The following is a 26,673-nucleotide window of genomic DNA, read 5'->3' on the forward strand; positions in this document are numbered from 1 at the left end:
ACCACAACACTGCAGCATCACTATTCGAAGTTAAAACATCCTAAAGTTGAATAGTTTCTATCCATAGCATTGAGTTCCTCTTCCTGTTAATTCTATACTTCGATCAGCTGAAATAGGCGTGAAAGGGATGGAATTTCGTTGTACGCTAATTGCAGCATGGAGTAGGCGATAGGTTTTAACTAGATACTAAAGAAATCCATCCCCTAAGAGTAAATCAGCGGGAGACATGTTTCGATGGTTGTGGTGACTATACGTGATTGGACTTAATAGAATTTGTCCTCAAATAGGTTTCTGTTGAACCATTCTTAGAGATAAAGACAGTTAAAGTTCAGAATTTTAAACAGCTAGCTTAATGTATACCAAAAGTGTGTTGCTTTACACCAAGACACAATAACCACTGAGTACTATTAATAATACTAATATCCTGGTTTAATAATGACATCGGTAATATTCAAAGTGTATTTATTTATTTATTTATTTCATTAGCAGTAAATCAAAATTATTGGTTTAGTTTTCCTGCAATTACAGAAGTGCTAAATAGAATCAGTGATTAATTGATGCAACCTCACTGTCTCTCCTATCCAAATTAAATAATGTAAAAAGCAAGGCTGTCACAGACGTGAAAGCACTAGAAAATCGGGCTGATTCCAACAGTGACACGAAACAAATTAGACTTCAACCACGCCTGACTCTGTGGCGTGATAATTGAAAATACAATTTCATCGCAGCATCTCTCCACAGCGTTTTAATTAGAAAGCGTGAGACACGCGCTTATCTCGTGGTGGAAGTGTAAGGTAAGACTGCCAGGTCCTGTGTCATCGTCACGAATTTACCGACTGTAGACAAGAAGGAATATAACTATACCGCCTTCTTATGTATATCCATCATTTAGTGTCGTACATATGCTAAATAAGACAGTTGATTACGCGATGTGTCTTAATGGATAAATTATGATAGTATAGAAATAGTTTGAAGGAAAGGCGAAAAACAAGATTACCGTTTATTAATGAAACTGATTGTGAGACCAGTGTTTCTCAAAACTCTAGGCTGAGCGGATCACCGGGAATGTACGGTATTTTTAAGTGTCCGTGATAGAGAAAAAAGAAAACGAGATACCCAGTTTTATTTTTATTTAATTTTTTGGTAGTCGTTTTAAAATAAACGCTTTCTTACTTGTTACTAGTTTATTAGAAGGATTTTCTAATTCATTGCAGGTGCAGGAAGGAGTTGTTATTGTTGTCGTCGCGCGGAGTTGCCCTAATTTTCCTCATCCGTCCCTTAGGATAGGTTGAGCGATTTTAAGTATGTATTTTTGATTGTAAATCCGTGGGTGTTCACGGGCCGGTTTGCCTGTTCTGAGGGATGTAAAACCGGAGTTTCCGGGTGGGGGGAAAAAAAAAACCTACCTCCGTATGAGACCGGCTAACTCACCATTAGTCGAAAGAGACCAGATAAAGGTTCTTCAAGTTATGGATGGGAATCGCTCCTAGGTCTTTCCGACCTAGGATCGATTTCGGTATAGACGAAAGGGCTTCGTCTATACCGACTGAGCAACGGAGGCTCAATTGCTGAAGTAAACTTGTTTAGACTCCCAATATTCATGGTCGGTATCGCAGTCAGTGTTACGCGAGGCAATGTACCGGTTCGTCTGCAATCTACAACTTTACTTTAACATGTTTAAGAAAGAATTAATTTCCTCTTTGAAATTATGCAATATGTCATTAAACATCGTGAAAGTCTTCAAGCGGAATTATTATTGTTATTATTGTTATTATTATTATTATTATTATTATTATTATTATTATTATTATTATTATTATTATTACGGGCAACTCCAAGGAGTCCTTAGACTCATCGAGGAAGGCCCTAAACATCATGTCAACAACTATTCAGCTTCCACACAGTATCTATCATACCTTTCCTTGAACCCACTCACAGTCATGGAACCCACAACATACTCTAGCAACTTATTCCACTCATTCACCACTCTTCATGTAAAAATCCTAGTTCTAACACCTTTGCTAACCACACTCTTGTATTATATTTTCCTATTTCTGATCTTAAGAATAACTGGATTCGAAATCATTTGTTCAGATAGGATTAGATGAAACCAATTGGCCATTGAAAGAATAAGGGTCTAATGAAGCTATCATGTGTATTGAAAACACTCTTTCAAGAAATTAACGTTTGTGACTTTTGATTTCGCTAAAAGATCTCAATATCCTGGACTCTGAACTAATGCCCTCAAACTCGTAATAATTTCCCATGATTTACCTATATGACCCCGTGTTCCATGGTAGCAAACATACGAGTATATACGTATATATGACTGTGCAGCCCTATGGAGTTGTATGGAGGGTTTTTTTTTTTTTTTTTCTCCCAAAAAACTCGGGGGGTTTTAACAACGCAACTAAAGAAAATCGACTGGGCAACTCATACTATTTCAGACAAAAATATTACCTGTTAGAATTTAGAACCACGAGATGTCGGCAGTTATCTACCGTACTCTCCTCTGCCTTGGGAATCATTGATAACCTTAGACCCAGTTTTGAGTAATGGTTAAGAGTGGAGACTGGCTGTTTACCAATCTTCTAAGTCTTAGGGCTAAAAGGGTTCCATTTAAGTCCTTTGGGGAATAATTGACTTTAGAGGAATTGCTTATTTTATTATTATTTATGAATCTCTGCCGATTTACTGCATTCCGTATCCCACAGATGCTCAATTTCTTTTCCGTGCTATGTTTTATTTTTAATAGATACTTCCATCGCATTGTTCAACAACTCTGTTGGTATCTATGACGCTACCGTAAATACAAGTTCGCCTTACCCGGAAACTGGCTGAAAAATCTCCTTTAGTTCCAGCAGCTTAAATATAATGCTAATAACATTATCATTAATTAAACAATAATAAAATAAAATACAAAATATTACATATTTAATTTTTTTTAAAAAAAAATACGATTTTTTAAAATCTCATTCTTCCAATGGTGATCTTTGATAGTGTGGTTTCAAACAAAGATCCTCAAGACACAACACTATGGGAAATGTTTTGCTTGATCAATGACACAATGAGATCAGTAGGATAAATTACCTCGTAATCGATAAACGTAAAAGCCTAGCCTAACGAAACATCAATAATATCCTTATTAGTGGCATTTCCTTTAATCAGTTAAAAATAATTGTAATCGTTAATTTTTCCTTTAATTATTTTGTTCATATAGTATTTCACAATTTTACCAAAGATTTACAAAATTTTTGCGTTGTTCTTTCCTCCTCTCCGCTCTCCCTTTGTGATATAACCTTCATATGAAATATGAATGTTATATGAATATGACAATACATAAAATTCATTGATATAATTCATAAAGGTGTGTCATATTTATATAAAATATGAATATCACAAACTGCTTCAACGGATATATGGGAATCGTGTGGCTACGTCATATACTTTACTGGTTGAAGTTAGAAAGTTTCTCGCTAATTTGAATGTTTTGTTTTCTCGAATACATAGCTAATCAGTGAAATAATCCAATCTGTCGGTACAGAAGACAAACTTTTTTTTTAAAAAAAAAAAGAACTAGGATATGGGTTATCCTTGCTGATGTTAGAGAAGAGCGAAGGGCATGAATGATTTTTTAATGATTTTTAAGGTAGTATATACTGTCTATATACTGAAATGTTTATATATTTCAGTATATACTGAAATATATAAAACTAATATTATACATCAATTATACATCACTGAGTAAATGATGTAATTAATGTCATAAATTATACGATCTTTGGTTATGTCGAGTATTGATATTCTCAAACAGCTTCAATTGCTCCGTCAGTTTGAAGCTCTTCGGTTGGAAAGACCACGGTTCAAATTCACTCTAATATACAAAGAACCTTTATGAAAGCATTACAACTGAAAGTGAGTTAGCCAGGTGTCTCAAAAGGAGGGAAAAGGGTTTTCCCTTCCGGAAACTTGTTTTTCATCCTACATACAAGCAAACCAGCCAGAATGCTCGTATATGTAATTTGCATACAAGTACCTTATTTTAAAATTATGGGTGTGAAATGCAGTCGGTAGGTCGTGAGTTTTAAGGACCTATACGTAGAACATTATTATTATTACTGCCATTCTCATGTGTATACAAGGGATCCTTAAATTTGTTACAGCCGCGTACTAATCTGAAATACTGAAATTTTGTTCCCGCACGTTCAGAATTGTGGCTCCAAATAATAATAATCAATCTTCTAAATAAAATTCGACTGTTCTTCAAACTATATGTGAAGTATTATATACAGTATATAATATTAATTTAAACGAGAGAAAGATAATGGAATTTTCATGATTGAATGACAACAGGAAATTACAAAAATCAGCTGTATTCAATGGAACAACAACAAAAAAAAAGTAGCCACTGAATTTGCAATGACTAACAACGACGTAAACAGTATCTATAAATGTTTAAGATAACGGAATCTGGTAACTTCAAACACAGTTCCTTGTCTAAATTCCTTGCTGGCCGAGTGCTTACGTACCACACTCCAACCAAAAACCTGCTGGTTTGAACCCGTCTTGGGTATGAATGTTCGTGATAGCCTTTAGGTGGGAGATGAATTTCATCAGCTGGTGTGAGACTACTGTCCTGCTTATTCGAGGTTCGAAGCGACTCGAAAACCTTCCATGCTTGGTCTCAAGAGTAGGATTATCACGGTGCGAATGTACTAGTTTTATGGCATTTCTCATTAACTGGTAACATAAATACATTAACTGGTAACATAAATACATTAACTGGTAACATAAATACATACCAAATTGTATTTATTCCTTAAACTGCCATCAGAGGCTAATGAGAATCACGTCTATTCTTATTTATGGTGGCAGGAAATGCTACAGTGAATCATGTGGAATTTTTGTATATTTTAAATCATGTGCTGTTAACTAACAACTCGATATCCAAAAAATTCAATGGTAAATTTCATTGCAGTGGCATGTAATATCCAAACATATATTTAGCACTTCAGCAAATAGAGAGTTAATAAGGAGATAATTCTTAATATGAAAATATATTCATAATTTTAAGAAATAGTCATCAAAATATTAATTTTAGCAACAACTAATGTGTTATGGTGATAACCAAGCATATATTAGATAGGTGGTTATCACTAAGCTATATTAATAATAGTGCTTTAAAAAAAAAGATTTCTGGAGATAAATTGCCATCATTACTTTTCTTTCCATTCAAATGCAAATGCTCGCTAATATAAAATTCAGTAGTTAATAGCGAGACCCACCACTCCAGGTCTTCGAACGAAAGGTGGCGTTTCATGAATGTGCTCTTCACGCGACAGCACATTTATAGCTTACACCAAAGATGGAGTGGCACGAACTTTCCTTAAAAAGCAAGGAGGTGGAATGACCTAGAAGTGTGCAGATCTTCCTGCTAATCCAAATGGTGTTTGTGACTGGAAGGTATGCACTAAGTAACCTTCGAAATGTACGTGTTTTTGCTCGAGAAAGAAAACTGGGGAGGAAGAGGGGGAAGGAATGAGAGTTGAGGGACAACAAACAGTCCAGTGTGAATTTCTGCACTCTTCCATACGGAACTATCAGATTATAATGGTGTCTCCACACGCGTCTGGACAACCTGTTCGTTTACGTAAGCCCTAACGGAACAGGGCGTGCTCGAGCTGCCACTCACTGTCTAGTGTATTGCATTGTCTGCAGTCCTCAGCCTCCATTATTACCGATTTACAATATGATTAGGTGCTGCTATCGTGCACGTATCATTATGTGTGCTTTGTACCACTATCAGTACGAAAACGAATGCCTAATCCTACTTGCCGACACCTCCGGAGGTCACTTGAGTTATTCTCAGTTCTACCAGGATCAAAGACCTTTATTGGACCATCCCCTAAAAATCTCAGCAGAGAATAATATTAAATGAATTACATAAGATTGACTAATAATGTTTCTATGGAATAATAACGAAACTATCTGAAAGTAACAAAACTTGGACACTCTGTAAGGAACAAAGGAAATTTTGAGTTTACTGCATGGTTGATAGTTCGTTACTGTAAGTGATATAAAATACTGGAAAACGTTTTTATTTTTGAAATCAAAATTAATGCGATAGCCAGTTCAAGAATATTTAATGAAAGATAATGGTTAGCTATAGTATTCATTTCGGTATATGTATGCAATAACAATTTCTCAAAACTTTAGTACACCTATTCTGAATTATCTGAAATGATTGTTTGTTCCTTAAAAGGAGGGGGGGGGATCAGACATACAGAGATCATCAGGTAGTGATCATTACTTATTAACTTTGGTAATCCACACACACACACACACACACACACACACACACACACACACACACACACACACACACACACACACACACACACACACACACACACATAGAGAGAGAGAGAGATTTAAGCTAATGGGATATCGAATGACGAGGGAGCTATGCACAGATCTGAAAATTGTTTGTATTTAAAATTTAAAGTGGCCAAATTTAATAATGAAATCACAAATTGAGTGCTGCTTGCTGCTTTTGACATTCTCTCAGCAATAAAATCAAATTTTATTTTTGCCAGTAAAATTCAGACCGTGGACTGGAACGAATTGTTAAGGTCAGGCAATTCCTAATTCTCGACTCCTCATTCGATGTTGTTATATTTTAAGTCAGCATTTCTTAGCCTTTCCAGTTAGAAAATTATGTAGGTTTCTTGATAGTTATTTTTTCTGATAGTTATATAGGAAGAAAAAATGAAAATAAAACATGGACTGGCCCCAAATACTGAAGTGGATAATATTTTCGATGCCATTAATTTCTTGAGTACTGATCGCGTGGAAAAAAAAAGCTTCTTTATATTGTCGTATGAGAATAACTTTCTTTTCTACGGTTCAGACTTCACACAGAATACGAAAACAGAGGAATTTCTATCCGAAACGATTTTATTTGGACGTTTCATGTATTTCTATAAGCGAACCAGCAGTGGAAGTGCAGAAGCTGCCACCATATTCCCTCAAGAAATGGACCCGATAACATCTCCAGTAAGCGTTGGAGACAATGACAGAAGATTAATCAGCACAAACTTGTCTTCACCATCATTTTTCCGTGCGCAGTAGTTGTGAAATACTCGACAGTTGTATTTACGTTCAGAGCGTTGGCGGATCCAATTTGTAGTTAAACAGTGTGGGAAGCTTTTCTACTGTGGACAAGTTGAAAAAGATAAGGGCGAAAAATTACCTCATTCATCCTGACCTGACTTTCATCCAACGCTACAGCATTTCTTCTGAGATAGAACCCTCGGGATAGTTATTCGCACGTTGCTCTCCTACACACAGCATTAGAACAACATAGTTTAGTGTGTGTGTGTGTGTGTGTGTGTGTGTGTGTGTGTGTGTGTGTGTGTGTGTGTGTGTGTGTGTGTGTGTGTGTGTGTGTGTGTGTGTGTGTGTGTGTGTGAACAACTGTGGTGAATAAAATTGAAAGTAGTTGTGTTGATGTTTAACTTGATAATGAAAACGTGCCTTACTCCTCTTTAATTTCAAATAGGAAATTCACTGGAAACATGAATGGCTATCAGAAGCTCCATCTTATGAAAGAAAACAAAATGCCTTCTTTCATAAGCTGCAGCTATAATATTGAAATCTGACGGTAATGCAGCTGTGAACAATTTCATTATATTTTATTATAATCACATCACAATGAAATAATATTTCTCGTTCCACAGAGTCTCCGTAGCAACGCACTCTGGAGCAGAGATGTCCTTTGTTTAGAAAGGACTGATTACGAATCTCATCATCTAGGGAAAGAAACATTTAAATGTTCTTTTCAAGTGAATGTTAAAGCCTCCTTTTTTAACTTTTATCAACTAACCAGTCCTACCCCATTAATTATAATGAGACTGGCTAACTTACTTTCAGTTGAAAAGCCGTTAAATTTTTTCTAGCTTTATAGAATTCAAATCCCCGTGTGTTTTCTACCAAAAGATATGGTCATTTATCCGATTGAACCAAAGAAACGGCTAAACAATATCCGCTTCCAGATATATGAGCACAAACCAAAAATACACTGATGAGTTTATAATCCCATACAACACGCTGTAAGTATAGCGGCTGGACATATTCTTTGAATGCTGAGTGAAGATTCCGAACGTGTTCTAATGCGTGTGTGTGTGTGTGTGTGTGTGTGTGTGTGTGTGTGTGTGTGTGTGTGTGTGTGTGTGTGTGTGTGTGTGTGTGTGTGTGTGTGTGTGTGTGTGTGTGTGTGTGTGTGTGTGTGTGTGTGTGTGTGTGTGTGTGTGTGTGTGTGTGACGTCTTTTCCATGAGCCTATCTTTTTTGAGGTGATACTTTTATGCAAAATGTGGTTAAGGGCAAGTTTTGACATAGTACAGATCATAATTTGAGTTTGCGCTCGCTTCTTCTTGATAATCGTTGAAACTGGAACTATCATGACAAATGTCATGATAGCTCCAGTTCCGATGGAATACGGAAATTATATTGATAAAACGTTTCTCTTATATCAGATATAAAAGACCAATATTCTCAGTTTTAACCATGATATCATGATTTACATATGTGTTAGACCCAAGCATTTTATATGTCGTGAAGTAAATGCACGTGTGATACTAGCTGGGTTGTTTTGATGGAGATAGGAACTAAAAAAAAAACGAAATAAAGACTTATGTAGAAATGAATACATAATAATAATAATAATGGCTCTTTGAAGAACTTTTCTCTAATTTTATAAACTCACTATATCGGCGTTATTTTGCTTATAAAAATTATAACCCAAAAAAGAAACTTTATTATTTCAAAAAAACAAACAAACAAAAAAACTGCAAATGCTGTTGTTTCTAAAATTACAAGAGAAAATCTAGCATCTTAGAAAAAGAGTACGAGAAGATTTTTTTTTAAAATTATATTCACTGGAATTAAAACTGTATTCTTGTTTGTCCGCTTAATGACTTGAAATCTTTTCAGAACACTGCATCGATCTGAGCAGTCACACATTTGTTTAACAACTGAAAAATAATTTCATAGCAGACATCGCTTCGTCATGAAATTGAAAACCACAGTATTTAAATACTGGTCGAATCCAAAATACCCAGCGAGCAGTTTTGAATTAGACTAATTATGCATCTGCTAAGGGAGAATTTCCAGACTTCAAGATTTCAGTTTCTAATCCATACAAATACCTCCATACTTGTCCACCTTCTATAGAGTTATTTTTAAATTCTCGTGTTAAATAACGTAATTTTCTTCTTTTCACTCCCTGTCAAGGTACATCACCCTCATACACCGTAGATGTCTCAGAAAGTGTCCTCTTAATTTATTATTATTATTTTTTTGCATTCTGATCACGAGCTTCGAAGACACAGCACCGGAAGGGAAGGGTGGGAAAGGTGGCGGTTCACCTGGGAACATCCCCGACAGCCGTGAGACAAGCTGACTGCTGCACGACTTAGAGGGTCTGTTCGACCGCACGGGCCACCTGCCGCTTTGGCCGTCGCCATAGGCGACACCTGCCGTGACCGCTGTAACAGTTGGCTGTTTATTACAATAAATATACTGCAGGATCTGAGGTGGACGGTCCCTTGGCACCAAACGAGGCAGAGCAGTTAACCACACAACCTCGAGGCGTGCCGCCAGCATGAACAAAAACGCACAAATATGGATCTGCATCCTTCTCAATTGATTCGTGTTGATACAGACCGAAAAACAGATTTTTTTTTAATGATTCAATTTGAAACAGAGTATATTGAGTTACTTATACTGAATTCCCTTTTTCTTTTTTCATCTGAATCTTAGGAAGCGAGGGCACAATTCCCTAAACTAATATTTGACAATGAACATATATTTTCTATCTTTGTCTTGATTCCGGACAAGAGGCTAAGTTCTCTGCATAGTTCTGTGCGGATTATTCTGCAATCTTTGTCCCTGGTATTCGATTATTAACTATAGACACTTTCCCCCAAATAATATAATTATTTGGGAGAGAGTAACTACAACTATTACCATTCAAATTAATTTTCAATTTCTTGTGAGATGTGTTATACTATACCAGAAACATTACGAAAACTACCCTAAAAGGCAGTAAGGAAAAATTTATAGCCTTTGCAATGTAATCAGCCTATCGACTAATGAGAAGTCGCTCTCCTTGACCTGTAAAAAAGTTCTTAGTCAATTAAAGAAATAATGAGCACCTCTAATGACAACTAAATAGTAACTCTTTTTTTTCTCTTACTCTTGGTAAGAGTGAAGAACGAAACCGAAAACACTTATTTAGAGATGACGTATCTATTTTATACGAAAATATCAGGGAAGTTCAAACTCATAGTTGACATCCAACCTAAGAAGTGAAAGTCAACCTAAACTGGTACTTGAGTTTCGCAAAGTGAAGCCAAATTGACAAGCTATTTTTTGCCTAGCGTGAAAATGTCAAAGGACTTTAACGCAACTTACGTCCAAAGTATTTATATCGTTCCTGTCATCTCATAGTACTCTGCTAAATGATCGTGTCACTCTTATAGAAATTGTCAAGCACGTTCCAAAAACAAATGTCTCATTACTAATTATCATTAAATAAAGTGACCATATTTTATGTTTCATTTTAAAGCACATTACAGGAAGGTTGATTTATTCTGAAGCAAATTATATTTTCATATGATGCAAATTGAAGGTATGTTTTTTTTTAATCCTTTAATACAATACAGTTGCGCAATTAAAAATATAACAAAGTATGAAAAATGCAGGCATGAATAATTCAGGTAAATGTTAAAAATGGCAGAATAAAAATCTTTTGATTCGTTTCAATAATTCAAACAAAGCAAAATTGAGTTCTGCATATTAATAATTCGACTTCTTGATAACTTGTTATGCATAAAGGATTACAAATATTTTAATCAAAACGAGTGTCGAAGAGGAAGTTCACAGTCGAACTTTCGCAATTTCTTCTGCACCGATTCTAGAAATTTTGTTCCTTTATAACTATGAATATCCACTAATGACACACAAGAAATAAATTTTAACTTTCTAGACATTTCTTTTCACTGCTCTTAATTATTGTATCGGTCATTTAGGATTCTTTAGGTGCCAGTTTTATATTTTTCAACGAATACAAACCAGATCACTCTCGGATTACTTAAGGCCGATAGTATGAAAAATGTTAAGTACAGTTATGAAGATTACAAATTAGAGATATTATGGTTAGCCCCTAACTCGTGAAAGCTGATAAGCATAACTTTTTATATTTCGAGAGTATATGCAGCGAATTTGTATATATCTTCCTTTCTATGTGATGTCAATGTTAAGAATTAAGACGGAGCATTTGAAATTTCTGCGCAATCTATCACTCGAAACAAACGCATACAGGTAGAAGGAATTTAACAAGAAAATGAATTGCTCCACTACATACGTGTATTATAATAACATTACAATGAAAAACGATTCACGTTTTACTTATTCGTATTAAATATGGATTTAATATTTAATAAGAATTTAATATTTTCGTGTTCGTGTTAAATATGGAACTGTTTGGTAATATTTAACCATGAAGTCGGCATAATTATTAAAAGCACTTCATTACCAAAAACTCTCTTCATAAATTTAGAGATATGCTAATATGTTGTATCACGCTTTTTTTTTTTTTTTCTGAGGAAGGGGGGGGGGGGAGTAATACAAAAAACTTAGCTAGTAAAAACTTTCGGGGACAAAAAAAGAAGTGTACTTTCCAATTTTTTAACAACTGAATTTAAGATTACATCTATACGAGTCTCCTTCTATTGTTTTTTCCGAGCATGGTCTATAGAGGACGAATACGCATACCCACATGCATCGCACAAGTTGTTGAAAAGTTGAAGAGTTACGTTGAAAAACTAAGGTAATTCGAGTTGATGTTACTATGACTTGTAAGTGAAATAACAATCTAAAGGTGCAGCGAATCTCTTGCAATCAGGTCCAACAACGTGCTTTGTGTGTGTGTGTGTGTGTGTGTGTGTGTGTGTGTGTGTGTGTGTGTGTGTGTGTGTGTGTGTGTGTGTGTGTGTGTGTGTGTGTGTGTTTTAAACGCCCTATTTTTAAATTTAATGCAGTCAACAAAGCATTGTTAATAACATCATTTAATGAAGTTTTGCTATGACAAATTTCCGCGATAAAATGAATTTAATTCTACTAAAACAAAATTTTGCAGAATTCGAAAAAATTCAGTGTTGAATTCTGTATTTATGTCAAATAAAAAAAAAAGAGAGTTACTCTAATTAAAATACGAAATTACAGAAGGATTTCATTCTATGATATTTTAAAGAACTATTTCGTAAAATATTTATATCAGTATAAAAATTAATGAGAACGTTGTGACTTAAAATTAAGAATTTCGATAGAACGAGTTTAGACTTACTAATAAAGAAAGAAAAAACTAAAAAAATAGAGGAAAAATAGACAACTTCGAATAAAGTAGACCTAGTCTACTTTATTCGAAGTTGTCTATTAATAAGGCTGATTTTACCGCTGTGGTTATTCAACATCAAGTGATTATTAATAAACCTTTCGTTAACATTTCCTTGCATGCTTTCACCGTTTATTTTTCTTTCTTTATTTTCGGATGGCTGTTATGCATAATAACTTTGGATGAACGTGTCCTACATTGAGAGAAATGGACTGCAGGCAATTAAAGAGAGTAGAGATTTGAGGGTCCTGTTAGTTAAAGTTCAGAGGTCATAATGAAAGGTGGCTAAGCTCATAGGATTACCTGGTTATCGAAAAACACACTGAGAAGCAGAGATGAAGGGGTTGTTAATTCTAAGGGTTTGACACGATCCAATATTAATAAAAATTAGCAACGGAATGACAAGTAAGGCAAAAATGATATTTATTACTTGCAGAATTTTCGGATAGGTTTCCTAGCCATTGTCAATGCATATAGATGACACAATGTAAAAGAATAACACTTCAAACACAAGCGCGTGTAAAAATATATGCTAGGATAGCATATTTGTCACATCACTGTGTTCACCCCGGCTTCTTGGGGATGTGGAGGAAGTGAAGAGGATCCAGAGGCGAGTGACCAAGATGGTGGCAAGACTATGAAATGCTCTTTACAGGATAGGATTAAATGTTTTCATAGGACTGAGCAAGACGAGATTAGCAGGGATGAGAGGACCAGATCGCTTGCTTGGAGAGCGGTGAATGATTGGAAAAGGCTGCCGCGGTGTCATCTGAGAGTGTTTTGTCAGCGAATAAGTTCACGTCAATGGCAGGTATTATGCAAATGATGGTTAGAAACTTGGTATAACGTCAGTGAGCCTCTCGCGATGAGCATATGAACTAGAGGTGCTCATATAATAATAATAATTCCCGTCGTATTTAAACAGTAAGCGTGATTACAGGCGATAAAATATATTTCCCTAGTTTAATGTCCAAAGTGTCAAATGCAGGTAAAAACACAAAGATGAAATCCAACACGAAAGGAAGGGAGAACAGAAAGAGATTTACTTTAGGGTCAATTAACTACGTTCTCAGCGCGTGTCTAGATTAATGCAGCGCAGATTAATGATAACATATGATAACATTTGTTGAATGCCGATAAGGAATTCATGAAACCATTGTTGTTGACGTTACATTGTGCTGATGGCTTGTCTTCGATAAAGGACAAACGAAGGGGAAGAAGTGCTTGAGGAAATATTAACTTTAGCAGCTTAAAAAAAGAAACTTGTTACGTTCTATTTAAGTTTTTTGGTACAAAGTTATTTACTGTGGTATTATGCATGAGGCCTACGGCACGTAATTAAAACTAAACTATTGCCTATGCTGCAGTTTTCTATTTTCTTGAGTTAACAGTGGTGAAATAGTATTACTACCTGTACATTCTCCTAGTTTCTGCCTTGGGGTATCACCAAACTGTCACGTGCGACAGTGTTTCCTGTCTCTGAAGGACACAACCCACCCTAGCACGCACGGTGACAAAGACTATGTATTGAGAAAATCATTACGATCCTTGGCTGCCGGCAACCAGCATCCACTAGATCCATTAAAGCTGACATTTCCGCTACACTAATAGAGCCTTCCGCTAGAGACATTCGGGCAGGGGGGGAAACAGAACTCCCATTCTCATTAGGTCCCTATTGTTTTGTCTATAGCCATCGTTTCTCATCACTACCCTTAGCCAGCAGGCTTTTTATCCGTGCTGCTCTTACTTAGTAATCTTTCTGAATCTTTGACGTTCACCTGTAAGCGACCCACACAGGCTATACGTTAAAGGTTAAGCCACCTAGGTCATGTAGGACCATCATAATAGATAAAATAATTAAGTGACTTACAATATACAAGATATCCGCAAATTTTTTGGCATATTATAGCATTCTAGCGTTATCACAAAATACACTCGATACCAATGTAGGGAGATAGATGTCGTTATAATACAGATAGGTCTATAATAGCATTTTATCTCCATTAATAATTAGGGGCTTAGCAGAAAGAACTTACGCCATGGTTGATTGAAAACCTCTTACGAGCCCACTATATTATTTATCGAAATTAGTTATTCGTAAGAATCCCATCGAATGATGGTGCACATATTTGAGCTGGAAATCACGATATTTATGTTTTTAAATATGAATTCCGACTAACATGACTACTAATATTACTGTTGTCTTTTCAGTTTTTTCTATGTTCCATATGTGAAAGGTTTAAGAAGCTACATCCTATTAGTACCATGTGCGCATGCGTGCGTGTGCTTATTTAAACTGACACGAGCTTGTTTTCAATCGGTGTATTCCAATTTGTTTCATTCAAACAAATGCTTACTTCTACTACCTCCAGTGGCCTCTTTGAGAAATTTGATATCACATTTTTTAACTATTTAAGTAAACCATTTTGAATATACGCTGTTCATTACACTGATTTGGCTGAACTACCGCAGCAATCCACTGATCATGGACTTAAAACTCATAAATTCAATCTAAATTAAAATATTATTTCTTTTACTCAGAATGAATTTATAGTAGTAACATTTTAATGAAAATAATCACTTCTGTGCAATCGCTAGGCAATTATTATTACTATTTTTTTTAAAAAAATAGTATCTGGATGCTGACAGTATTTGCTGATAAGGCAAGTAGCAAAGTGCATACAGGGAGTCATTTATTACTATATAGTTTTATCATTACCACAAAATATTGATCATATACTAATTACAAATCCATCCAGTCATAGTATTCAGAACACTTCCAGTATTCTGGAGTTTGGTCCATATCTGGCACGTTTTAACGGTTCCACTCCAAACTGACAATAATTTTTCCTTTCCGTTCATTCATTCCTTCTACGATACGGGAAAAAATCATTTTCTATGCCCATCAACATGCCTGCGCCTCCGTAGGGTAGCCACGAGGACACCATTATTATTCATTGGAAGAACCTGAATTCGAATTCAGCCAGTCAAGGAAGTGAGAATTCTTTATGAAGACTTTTCAACATAAGATGACTGTCTCATATCATGCAATGGTGGAAGAGTTATTCCTCCGAAACTTTTTTTTTCTTTCAGAAAAATAGACAACACACATATAATTAAGCAGACACAATACTTGTATATTGTTCTAAAGCCGTAGCAGCTTTAGTCGTAATTTCAGAGCCTCAGTAGCACAGTCAATAACGATTATGCTCTTTGGTCGGAAAGACAGGAATTTCGAATCCAGTTTATGATGCGAAGAAGCTTTATAAGGGCTTTTCAATTTGAAGGTGTAAGATAGTGAATTGGATAGAAGAAATTCCTCACAAGGAATTGGATAGAAGAAAGGAAGGAAGTCCAGCAAAACAGCCAGACCGGCCAGACGGATGCATGCAATTAACAGACATAAGACACTTGCTTTCATAGCCTTAGTTGTTAGAAACATAATTCCCAACAACAGCAACTGTCCAGTGACCCATCCCACTCTGCTGTTGTACTACGGTTGATGGCTAACCATTAAAAATGAATAATACTGTATAGATAAACTGACGTGGGAATAACAAGCCGTTGCTAGTTACTGAAATGAGAAATTTGCAAAATTTCACTTCAGTTCATATTCTCAATGGTAGATATCCAGATGGCTACAAACAGTACTCACTATTCCAACTGCGATCACACTTTAAGATTGAATTGTTCTGTTTCTAGGTACTATGGTAAGGAAGATGCGATGTCTCAAATAATTCAAATGTTCGGTAGCAGTAGTTATTTGGTATTACAATAGCAAAATTATTCACTAATGATAATCGGGTTAGCTGATAGTTGGACTAAGAGTAGAATACTCTTAGTCCAACCATCAATCTACTCCAAGCATCCAGGTTAATAAAAAAAAAACTAGACAGAAATAAACAGGACTATAGAACACAGTAACGAAAAGAACATGAGGAAAATGACATCATTCTTGGAACACAGAATGACAAAGTTTATCCAATAATAAAGATAATCAAAAAGTAAACTGGAGGGTGAAAGAAATAATAAGGCGATACAGAAACTAAAAAACATTAAAAAAGGAAAGGTTCATAAAAGATGAACTCATCCCTCGATAGACCGGTGTAGAAAAAAAAAAAAAATTAGAGGCCAAGGCAGGAGGTATAGATTGTAATATGAGAAAAATAATAGACAAAAGGCAGCTTAAAATCAATTGTAGACTGTTGTGTTCCTAAAAAAACAAACAAACAAAAACTACCCATAAGATGGATAAATATGAAACTATTAGAAAACCAGGATATCCACTATATTTCTAGAACACGAGAGAATTCCAAATGTGTAGAGAAAGAATAAATTGAAACACAGGGAAAATTACTGACGAGCAATATCCATTTATAAATATTTATTCATAAAGCGGCAAAGTATTGTTTGCCGCTTCATGAATACATTTATTCTTTCAAGTAAAACTTTCTTTTTTCTATCTGAATCACTAGAAGAAGTGATTCGGATAAAAAAAAAATGAAGCGTTTTGGATGAAGGAAAGCATTCAAGTCAAAAAGGAAGCATAAAGGACCAGTTGAATACAAAGAAGGATGAAACAAAAATTGTGAAATTATGATTAAATGATGATTCACAGGAAAAATTTGAAGTCCTTTAAAAATCTAAAGATAAAATGTAAGATTTATTACAGGAAAAGAAGCGATTCTGTGGACAAATCAAATAAGGAAGAAGGCAGATTATGAGCGAAGTCAGAGATAACAGAACAATAATTAAGCAAGTAAAATGTCTAAGAATGGTAAAGTTCTTGGACTTGGAGGTATAACAATAGAACTACTGAAAGGAGGAAAGAAAGTGAAAAATTGGTAACAGAAATTACAAATGAAACAAGTAATGGAATTATGATATCGAAAGATATGAGAAAAGGATATGCAAAATCTATATATAAAACTAGAGAGTAAAGAAAAATTATGGGAGAATTTGTGTATAAATAATCTTACACGATTTGTTGGAAAAACAGTAAGGGATAAGTTTTAGGCGGGGGTGGCACATAATAAAGCGAAAGAATATGTTGGCTTTATAGCGGGAAACTAATGCATTGATGATATTTTTATAATCACATAACTGATTCAGAAGATAACCGATAAAAATAAAGAAGTATGGCTTTTGTAGATCGGGAGAAAGCATATGACAGTGTACCAAAATAAAGAATGATAGAGAGTACTCCAAGAAGCAGGAATAAAATAAGAATGAATATATTAAATATGCACATGAAGATAATGTTTCAGAAATAAAAGAAGGGGGGAATCAAATATCTAGAGAGTTTAGATATCTATAGTAGAGGATTAAAGCAAGAATGATTCCATGTTTTGTAGAGAAAACTAAGCAATGGACGAGAAATGGCATAAAAAAAACGTGAAGGAATGGAGAATCCAAATGAGGACGGACTTACCTTCTAGTTCTTCACAAATGATTAAGTAGTGAATTTCACAGGATAAAAATGGAGAGAACTGCATAGGACAGAATCGGAAACTTGTGATGAAAAAAATAGAAGAAGAAAGTAAAAAATTAGAATTCAGAATAACTTTTGAGAATATGAAATATCTAGTCAGCGATTTTCAACCGGTGTGCCGCGAGATTTATGAAAACAAATTAATTGAAAGAAATAATGTCGTAATTTGCGCATTTATTTATTAGCGTCTGGTCTTCCATCTTCTTTTATGTGTAAATCAATCAAAATTATGCCTATTTTTTGTCAGATCATCAAAAAAATTAAAATAATATATTTTTAGTGTGCCGCAGAATTTTAATAATTAGTCTTGGTGTGCCGTATTATGAAAAAGGTTGTCACTGATCTAGGAGCATTAGAAAAAAAAGACCCGTAAGCAGATAGAGAAACAGTAGAAAAAATGAACACGTCCAAATATTTGGGATCCATTGCAGAAGAAAATTGTACATCTATCGAGCAATTAAGAAAAAACGAAAAAACAGTGGAAGTCGCAAGAGTGTTATGGGCTAGGAAAATCTCTAGCAAGAATGAAATTACGATTTTCCATAGTAGCAGGAGAAGCATGCATTTTAATATGAGGGAACGAATGACAAGCGATAGATAAAGAGACCAAAGGAATAGCCAGACCAATTAAATCAGCAATAAGATTGGTCAATGAGAGTAATATATATATATATTACTCTCATTTTACCTTGGATATAATAAATGTTAAAGATACCAAGCTATTTTAAACCTGGTTTTACTCCATTTCCCAAGTAAGCAAACAGACAAACAAGTCAAGTTTACGCCTGCAAGTGTTGCAAGTCTAGCTGACCCTGCACGTAGCGCAAGACCAAGGCAACTCATGGTAAAAGTAGAATAAGCTCTGATCACTAATCTTAATATTTACCCCTAATGTAAAGCACATCACCTGGAGGAGATGTATGATGCTTTGTATTAAAGGCAAGGGGCCACTACCCAGACCGATTTCGACCTTTATTGAGGTCTCATCAGTGGGAGCTAGGTTAGAAATACCAAGATTTTAGTAATACAGAGCTTATAAGTATTTTACCAGAACAAAAAAAGAGAAAAAAAAGAACAGAAAAAAAAATCTTGGTATTTCTAGCCTGGCGCCCACTGATGAGACCTCAATAAAGGTCGAAACCGGTTTGGGTAGTGGCCCCTTGCCTTTAATACAAAGCATCATACATCTCCTCCAGGAGATGTGCTTTGCATTAGGGGTAAATATTAAGATTAGTGATCAGAGCTTATTCTACTTTTACCATGAGTTGCCTTGGTCTTGCGCTACGTGCAGGGTCAGCTAGACTTGTAACACTTGCAGGCAAACTTGACTTGTTTGTCTGTTTGCTTACTTGGGAAATGGAGTAAAACCAGGTTTAAAAAAAAAAAATATATATATATATATATATATAAAGCGATAGGTAGGCTTCTTACTCTTAGAATTTGCCTTTTGATAAGCCAACAAAGCTAAATGCTTTGTTTCTTCATGATTTTTGCAATGTCTAAACGTACAGTAGTCGATAATGCATAGATCAATTCCTTCGACTGATAGAAGGAAGAACCTTAATAGAAAGCAGGTTGCGCTCTGAACAACATTTAGAGAAACGATTAAACTGTTGAAATAAATAATTTGGTTCGATATGATCGACCATTCACTTCACGCAAAACAGCAAGAGTTGGGATTTCTATAGACTCTTGTGATTGCATTTTCACTGAATACGAAAAGTCTTTCAGCAAAATTCATCCCACGTCTGTTAACAGAGGAGCAACACATTTTGAGTCAAACACAACAACCTCGATATTGGCCGAATGTGACTCTGTGTAGCATTTGTTTTGTTCCCGATGTGAGTTGATGAAACAAAGTTCGAAGAAGACAGTTTTGATCATCGCGAAAACGAATTTTGATGACTGTTCTCAGAAGTGGTAAAACGACAGGAAAAATGCATTTCTGCAGATTGGGTTTACTCTGATGAAAATTAAACTTCGAATCCTGTGAGTTCACATCGTGTGTTCATAACTTCAGATGCGTTTTATAGAGACTTCATACTTATAACGGTACTGTTCTTGAAGTATAGCATCGATGGTCAATAAATGCAATGCATATACTTAATTCATAGTCGTGCGTTCCAAATCTAATAATGAAATAGTAGAGACTGAAGAGTGAAAAAAACCAATATGTTGTACTTAATGTATTTAAATCTCCTTCCATGTCTTCTAATTCCGACGTTCCTATCACAGCTGGAAGCATCTCTCAAAAGCAGTTTTAGATTTCATAACGCCAACACAACCAAAACTTGTGTGAACATCATGAAATCAATTGATTTTTCAAAGCCCTGTTAGGGTTAGGGAAAGAAAAAAATCACACGTTTAGTGAGTGCAGGGGATGACGCTATTGTGTAATACTTTATTCGACCGAAATGCATTCGTTCGCGCTTATATCGGAAACGATATACATATATCTTCCGTTACTTTATTTTAAAGGTTTATAAAATTATAAATAAAGAATTTAAGTAAGAAGAAAAGTTTGTATTTCTGCATCTACCAACATTTAATTAAAAACATTTTCAAATAATTATAAAAACAAGCACTTCTTCTTCTTCTTCTTCTTCTTCTTCGTCTATGATAGATTTGGAACGCACGACTATGAATTCAGTATATGCATTGCATTTATTGACCATCGATGCTATACTTCAAGAACAGTACCGTTATAAGTATGAAGTCTCTATAAAACGCATCTGAAGTTATGAACACACGAAGTGAACTCACAGGATTCCAAGTTTAATTTTCATCAGAGTAAACCCAATCTGCAGAAATGCTTTTAAGCGTCGAGATTTTGCCAAAGAGATTTTCATGCCGTCCTGTCCAAGGTTTGTTGTTTTGCTTCTTTCCAGTTAATTCCCTTCTTTTCCAATTTTTCTTTAATTTCCTTTTGGCAACCTTTCCTGGGTCTGCCTATGTTTCTTTTTCCTATTTTCTGGCTTTCGTATACAGTTTTTGCTATTCTTCCTTCTTCTATTCGATTAAGATGTCCAAACCACCTCATTTGGGCTTGTGTTATGAATTGATTCAGAGGTGCAGAGACAAGCACTTATATACTGGAAATAATTAGCCACTTTGATGTCACGAAGACATAATACAGAATCCTATTTTTTTTTTTTTGCTTACAAGGATCTTTCTAATGATTGGTTTCCAGCCTTCTTTATGAACTATTCTGAACTATTACACTCAGAATTGTCTGTTTTAGTCATCTTAGATGACTCCATTTAGTCATCTTCACCTGTTTAAACTGTAACTGTATAATAAATTTAGTTTAATCCTTTATCTAAGTGTGAGCAAACAAAGTTTGCACCTGAAAGTATCTTCAGGACTGGGGTAAGGTGGTACAACACCTTACCCCAGTCCTGAAGTCCCTTTGTAACTGTATAAATTCTGCAGTTCATGATCAACAAGTTCGATCTGAACTTGTGAATTATGAACTGCACTGAACGTTTGAAGAATAAGCAAGCGTTTAGAAAAATAAATTGCATAGACTAGTAATATTGTATAATATAATTAATAGAATATTATATATAATATTAGAAATATTTCTAATAATGGTTTGGCTTTATATATCAGTTTAACACATAACAATAGATGGATGTCTCGGATTTTCGACATTATTCAAGCTGCATGTTATTCACTGCCCTTGTTAGAATTACTAAGTAAGTCCCTGCTGTTGCATTCGCGTTCATAATCCCCCCCCCCCCCAACACACACTAAGTGTTTTCCAAAATGATAATAAAACAAGAATCTACATTTTGGAAGCGCTTATATTAAAAATCTGACATATGTTAGAACAATGAAAGCTACTGATTAACCGGAAACTATTTTGCCTTGATAAAATCAAATTCATGCAATCAAGATCGATTTATTTATTTATTTATTTTTCTATCATTACTATTTTCTTCAACGTTCACTCCGTAGAGAAATGAAACTCATGAAATACGATACAGGGCACCCAGGTAAGTTGGGCTATGTATTTTGTGAGTTGACCGGGGGCGGAACTTATGAGGGGAGAGAGGTGGATCACGCAATATACAGACAGGAAGTGAGTGGCGCGTGACTATTTCTATTCTTCTTAATGTAGTGTTTCTAACCTGGTCTCCCCTCCCTCCAATAGACGAACAATGACACAATTTTATATTAATTGTTTCAGTAATTAGCCCCAAGGTCTAACCACGCAAAGAAATGCACATTCTCACATGGGTTTTTTTCTTTCTTTCTTTCTTCTTTCTCTTCTTTTATGAACCTTGAATCATTTACGAAAACTTTAGCGTGAGAACTTCAGGGAATGGGGGGGTTGCTTACAGAAGAGAACTGGGTGTGTTCATTAATAAATGTCACATCGGTCGCATACAGCTTGGGATTAACTGTCGGCATGTGGAAACGGACAGGATGTGACGTCATCTGTTTGTGGAGCCGGTCTATGCCACCTCTCATAATTCATGGCTACTGACTTAAGTATGTGTACTAATCTTTCCCTCCCCCTACTTTCCCTTCTCCTTCTGTTTCGTGGACTCACGCACACAGGTTCAGCTCCCAAAACACTGTTAAAGTAAGAAAGTCGGTTAAAGATATGTATAATGTAAAGAGTGTAAGAGAGCTCTGTTAGGTCTAAGATTCCAAAGAAGAAGGCAGCTTATTTTACAAGAAACTTATGGGCAACAATAGATAACAGCTGCGCGTTATGGAAATTATTATTTTTGCATGTGCTCGTGGTGGATAGTCACTGAAACATACAAAGGGATGTAGTGAGCAGTTATATGATGTATTCATGATTTCCAAAGGAACACTATTAGACTTAGTTTAATGTTAGCTGAAAAGATATCCCTTTTTTTTTTTTTTTTTGAGCTATTTAACTCAACAAAGTAAAGGTAAATCGAAATTACTTATTCCTAATTAGCATATCTATATTAGTTAATAGACAGAGAAACGTTTCCATGCCAAAAACTAGACTACACGTTAGTTGGAAATATATTTCGGTAATAAATTATTGGAGAATTGTAAATAAACTAGTCATTTATTGTATTACTTAATGCAAATGAGACAAAAACTCCAAACACTTGCCACTTGATGTCGCAAATTTATATTAAAAAAAAAAGAAAGAAAAGAATAGTCTATAAACTGGGAAGAACATGATGTTGCAACACGTTCTGGTTATTGGTAGCCGTACATGGACTTGACTTGAGCTGATTTGGTAGAACTGATTCCGCGGGTCATTTCAATTCATATAGGCATCATCATCTTCATTGTTTACATGCAAGCCATTTTATAATATGCAGGTAAACATATACCAAAATTATATATACCAAACATGCCAAAATTCGACGGAACAGGATGGCTAGCGTTTACGGCTGTCTTAACTGAGCGTATTCTTTGGATAATTTGCATATTATGAGGGAAGAAAAACATGAGATTATGGGAGAAAAACATTCTTTCGCATCCGTATGAGACCGGTTTTTCAATTTTAACTTTCCTTCAGTTGAAAAGCCCTATATAGGTACCTCGTCATGTACGGTCTGACGAATATCATTGTCACCCAATTTTTTCCATCCGAAGTGCAAACCACGTCTCACAGAAGAGTAAACGACGCGGCGTTCTCGCTTTCTACTCAAACTCTCTCTCACATAAATTCACACATTTATATAATACACTATATATTATCTATATTTTACAACCGAGTTTACTTACTCATTCACGTAGCCTATAATTACATAAACATTGTAAAACATTTGAACTTTTTGAACTCACTCTTCTGAACTTGTTTTTGTCTTTTTTTCATTAGTAGGCTTTGTCCATTTCTGTAAACCCTCGGCAACTCATCATTATACAGTATTTATATTATTTTTAATTGCTTTTATTTTTCATATTTATATTCATATACGGTATATTAAAAAGTTGAAATATACGATAGTTCGTCAAGTGACCAATAGATGGCGCTTGCAGTATTTGCCCATCACGCACTACATTCTTGTATAACAGAGATTCATTAACATTAACAAGCGCTAATATTACTTATTTATCAGGGTTTAACGTACACTCAAGTCAGATGTTTACTGACTTCTTCGATTAACGTTTTTTTTTTTTTTATGTTTCAAAATATATCTTGAACTCTCATCGCTCAACTGTTTTCGCTGGGATAAACTATAGTGGAAAACTCCTGTGAATCTGCCTGAATTTGAACTCTAAGTAAAAAAATATTCCACTAGTGTTTGATCAAATTCTGATTTTTCTGCTCAGTAGTGTTGGGCAGTCCTTCGCAACCTGGGGAAGGAGTGTCCTAGGTTCGATTCCCGTCGACGACGTGAGGGGCTTAAGGACTTCCTCAGCCATAGCCAAGTTAGTCAGTCTTGGACGTGAACAGCAGGGTGTTTTCCGCCCGTTTAGCTGGGATTTTTCATTCCGCAAGCAGGCAAACCGGCATCTAGGAAAATGATAGATATCATTTTCTTAGATGGTGGCGCGTAAATAGCCGCCCGTAAACAGCCGAAAGGCTATAACAACAGCAGTGTTAGGCAACATCATATGTTGATCGGAAACTCCCTCCCCTCCCCTCCCCCCCACACATCACTGGCCTTATTTGGAATTACAATCACCATTAGTTAGATCCATAAATCAAGACCTTTTTTATACAGCGCATTTATTTCTTTACTATAACAATAAACGAAGTTCAGCACATCATAAGTGAGATAATTTTTTTTTGTTCGTGTATCCCCTTCGATGACTCACTAGTAAAAAACTTCTCGGATAACTTCTCTGGTGCATATTAATTCTGGCTTCTGCAGAAGTTGAAATGTAACTTATATTACTGTTAATTATGAAATGCTTAATTCTGTGTTTTTATATCAAATGAATCAAAATCGAAATCAAAAACTTGGGTAAAGGATTAAAACAAGAATATAATTACCTGTCTATCAGTCATTTGATAAAATTACCTTGAAATTCAAATAATTGTGGTAAATATATTTCATGTCTTTTTTCCACCTCGAACATATTTTATGTCGGAGATTTATTTTAAGATTACTAGTTTAACTTAGAAGTGATAGCTATTTGGTTATTCAACACTTATTTTTATTTTACTTTAATTATTTCAGGTAAACCGTCCCCTAACTATGAAGAAGGAAGGAATCCAAACACGAAACAGAAAGCTGTCTGCGAAAAGCAAAAAGAAGAAAATTGCAATGTCTCTTCCAGACTGTCTGAAACCTATGGATAAATCTTATTCAAGTTTCACTCCTCCTGGACAGTTCTCTATGAACCACTACATGCATCAAGGTAACATGTCAATGTCTGGCTCCTTCGTGACTACGTCCGCAATGCATGGTGCTCCTGGACTATCGGCCCTATCCTTACCTTCCGGAACGCCTTTGTCTCTGGGTCCAGGAAGCCTGGGCCTAGGCCCATCAAGCATGGTGGGAGCCATGGCCTGATTTCGACTTACAAATAGTGCCGAGTGACTTATTTTCAGCACATCGATAAAAAACGTACGACTGACAGACAGTGGGAGGTAATGGACCACATGTGGCTACTTACTGCTCATTGCAAGGAGCTGCTCGCGTTCTGAAGATAGATGAATATTTGAATGTGAACGCTTATGTGAGAAAAAAGTGACTGTGGTTATGGTTCATAAACTCTGCCTTTAAATAAGAGATACCTGATGGCCGTTTGTTAAATTACTTTTTCAAGAGCAATAATGAAAGAACTCTGGCAGAGTTACCCGGTTAACTGTCCAGTGCCAAACTCCTCCCCCTTTTCCCACACACTGGAAATTGAAATTACATTGTCCACATTTTATTTACTGTTTAGGAGTGGGAGAAATTCAGTCCTTAAGGTGTATATGGCTTGTGCTGCTTGAATATATAGGTTCCAGTACTTAAGCTTTCTTAGTTTCAGCTGGCATTAAAACTCCACCGGCAGTCTCTGAAAATGGATTGTAAGTTAATTTAGGAGATAATACAGAATATTGTCATTCATGCCCATTAACGTCAGTAAATTAAAAGAAAGGTGTGTTTTGAAAAAAAAAATTTTTTTTTCAACTTCCGATAGTTTTTCAGGAAAAAAAAATTAAATATATATATTAAATATGAAGAAGTCGTAAATGGAGGATTAGGAGTTATGTATCAAAACTGGACATGGGTCTAAACTGTAGGTACACTTGTAAATCAATTTAAGATCAAAACATAAATAAATGTTTTTTGGAAGGGTATTAATATAATGAACAGAAAACTAAACCGACATAAATTTGTTTCTCAGCATTATCATAATTCTTTATTTAAAATTTAAGACAATCACTGATATCATCGCGGAACCACTTAGTTATCTAAATGCCTGACTGGGCATTGTCTTTATCTCCTCAAATGAGGGCACACCAAAATCACTGACAAGTACTTAAGTGATTTCTCCCCCACATATTGACTCTAAATCAATGCTTAATTTATTTTCTCTCATTATATCCACAATGATCTTTGTAATCATATTCGTAACATGATGGATTAACCCTAATTCCAATTATGCCTTTATAAATGCACAACGATTTGTAGATAGGGGTAGCCAGCTAACGTCCATGAAGTGGTCTGGCCTACTATGGTATTTGAAATTTCCTTGGTGATGAATGAGCAAAAAAATAAAAATTGAAAAAAAAAAAAGAAGAAAAATGCAATTAAGATAAGGAACGATATGAAACCATCAAA

General features: G+C 35.3%; 1 protein-coding gene across 1 annotated transcript in view; it reads left to right on the forward strand.

The window, feature by feature from the left end:
- The window catches only part of LOC150109193 (transcription factor GATA-3-like), a 234,516-nt gene extending 208,624 nt beyond the window's left edge, over positions 1-25,892 (forward strand). Inside the window, exon 7 of the mRNA XM_090401828.1 lies at positions 25,078-25,892. Within this exon, the coding sequence (XP_090257954.1) occupies positions 25,078-25,413 (336 nt within the window). The 3' untranslated portion in view covers positions 25,414-25,892. The remainder of the gene's footprint in view (positions 1-25,077) is intronic.
- Positions 25,893-26,673: the final 781 nt, after the last annotated feature.

This window comes from Typopeltis vanoorti, chromosome 2 (assembly GCF_054136105.1).
Source record: "Typopeltis vanoorti isolate ZY-2024b chromosome 2, IOZ_Tvanoo_1.0, whole genome shotgun sequence".
Classification (NCBI taxonomy): domain Eukaryota; kingdom Metazoa; phylum Arthropoda; class Arachnida; order Uropygi; family Thelyphonidae; genus Typopeltis; species Typopeltis vanoorti.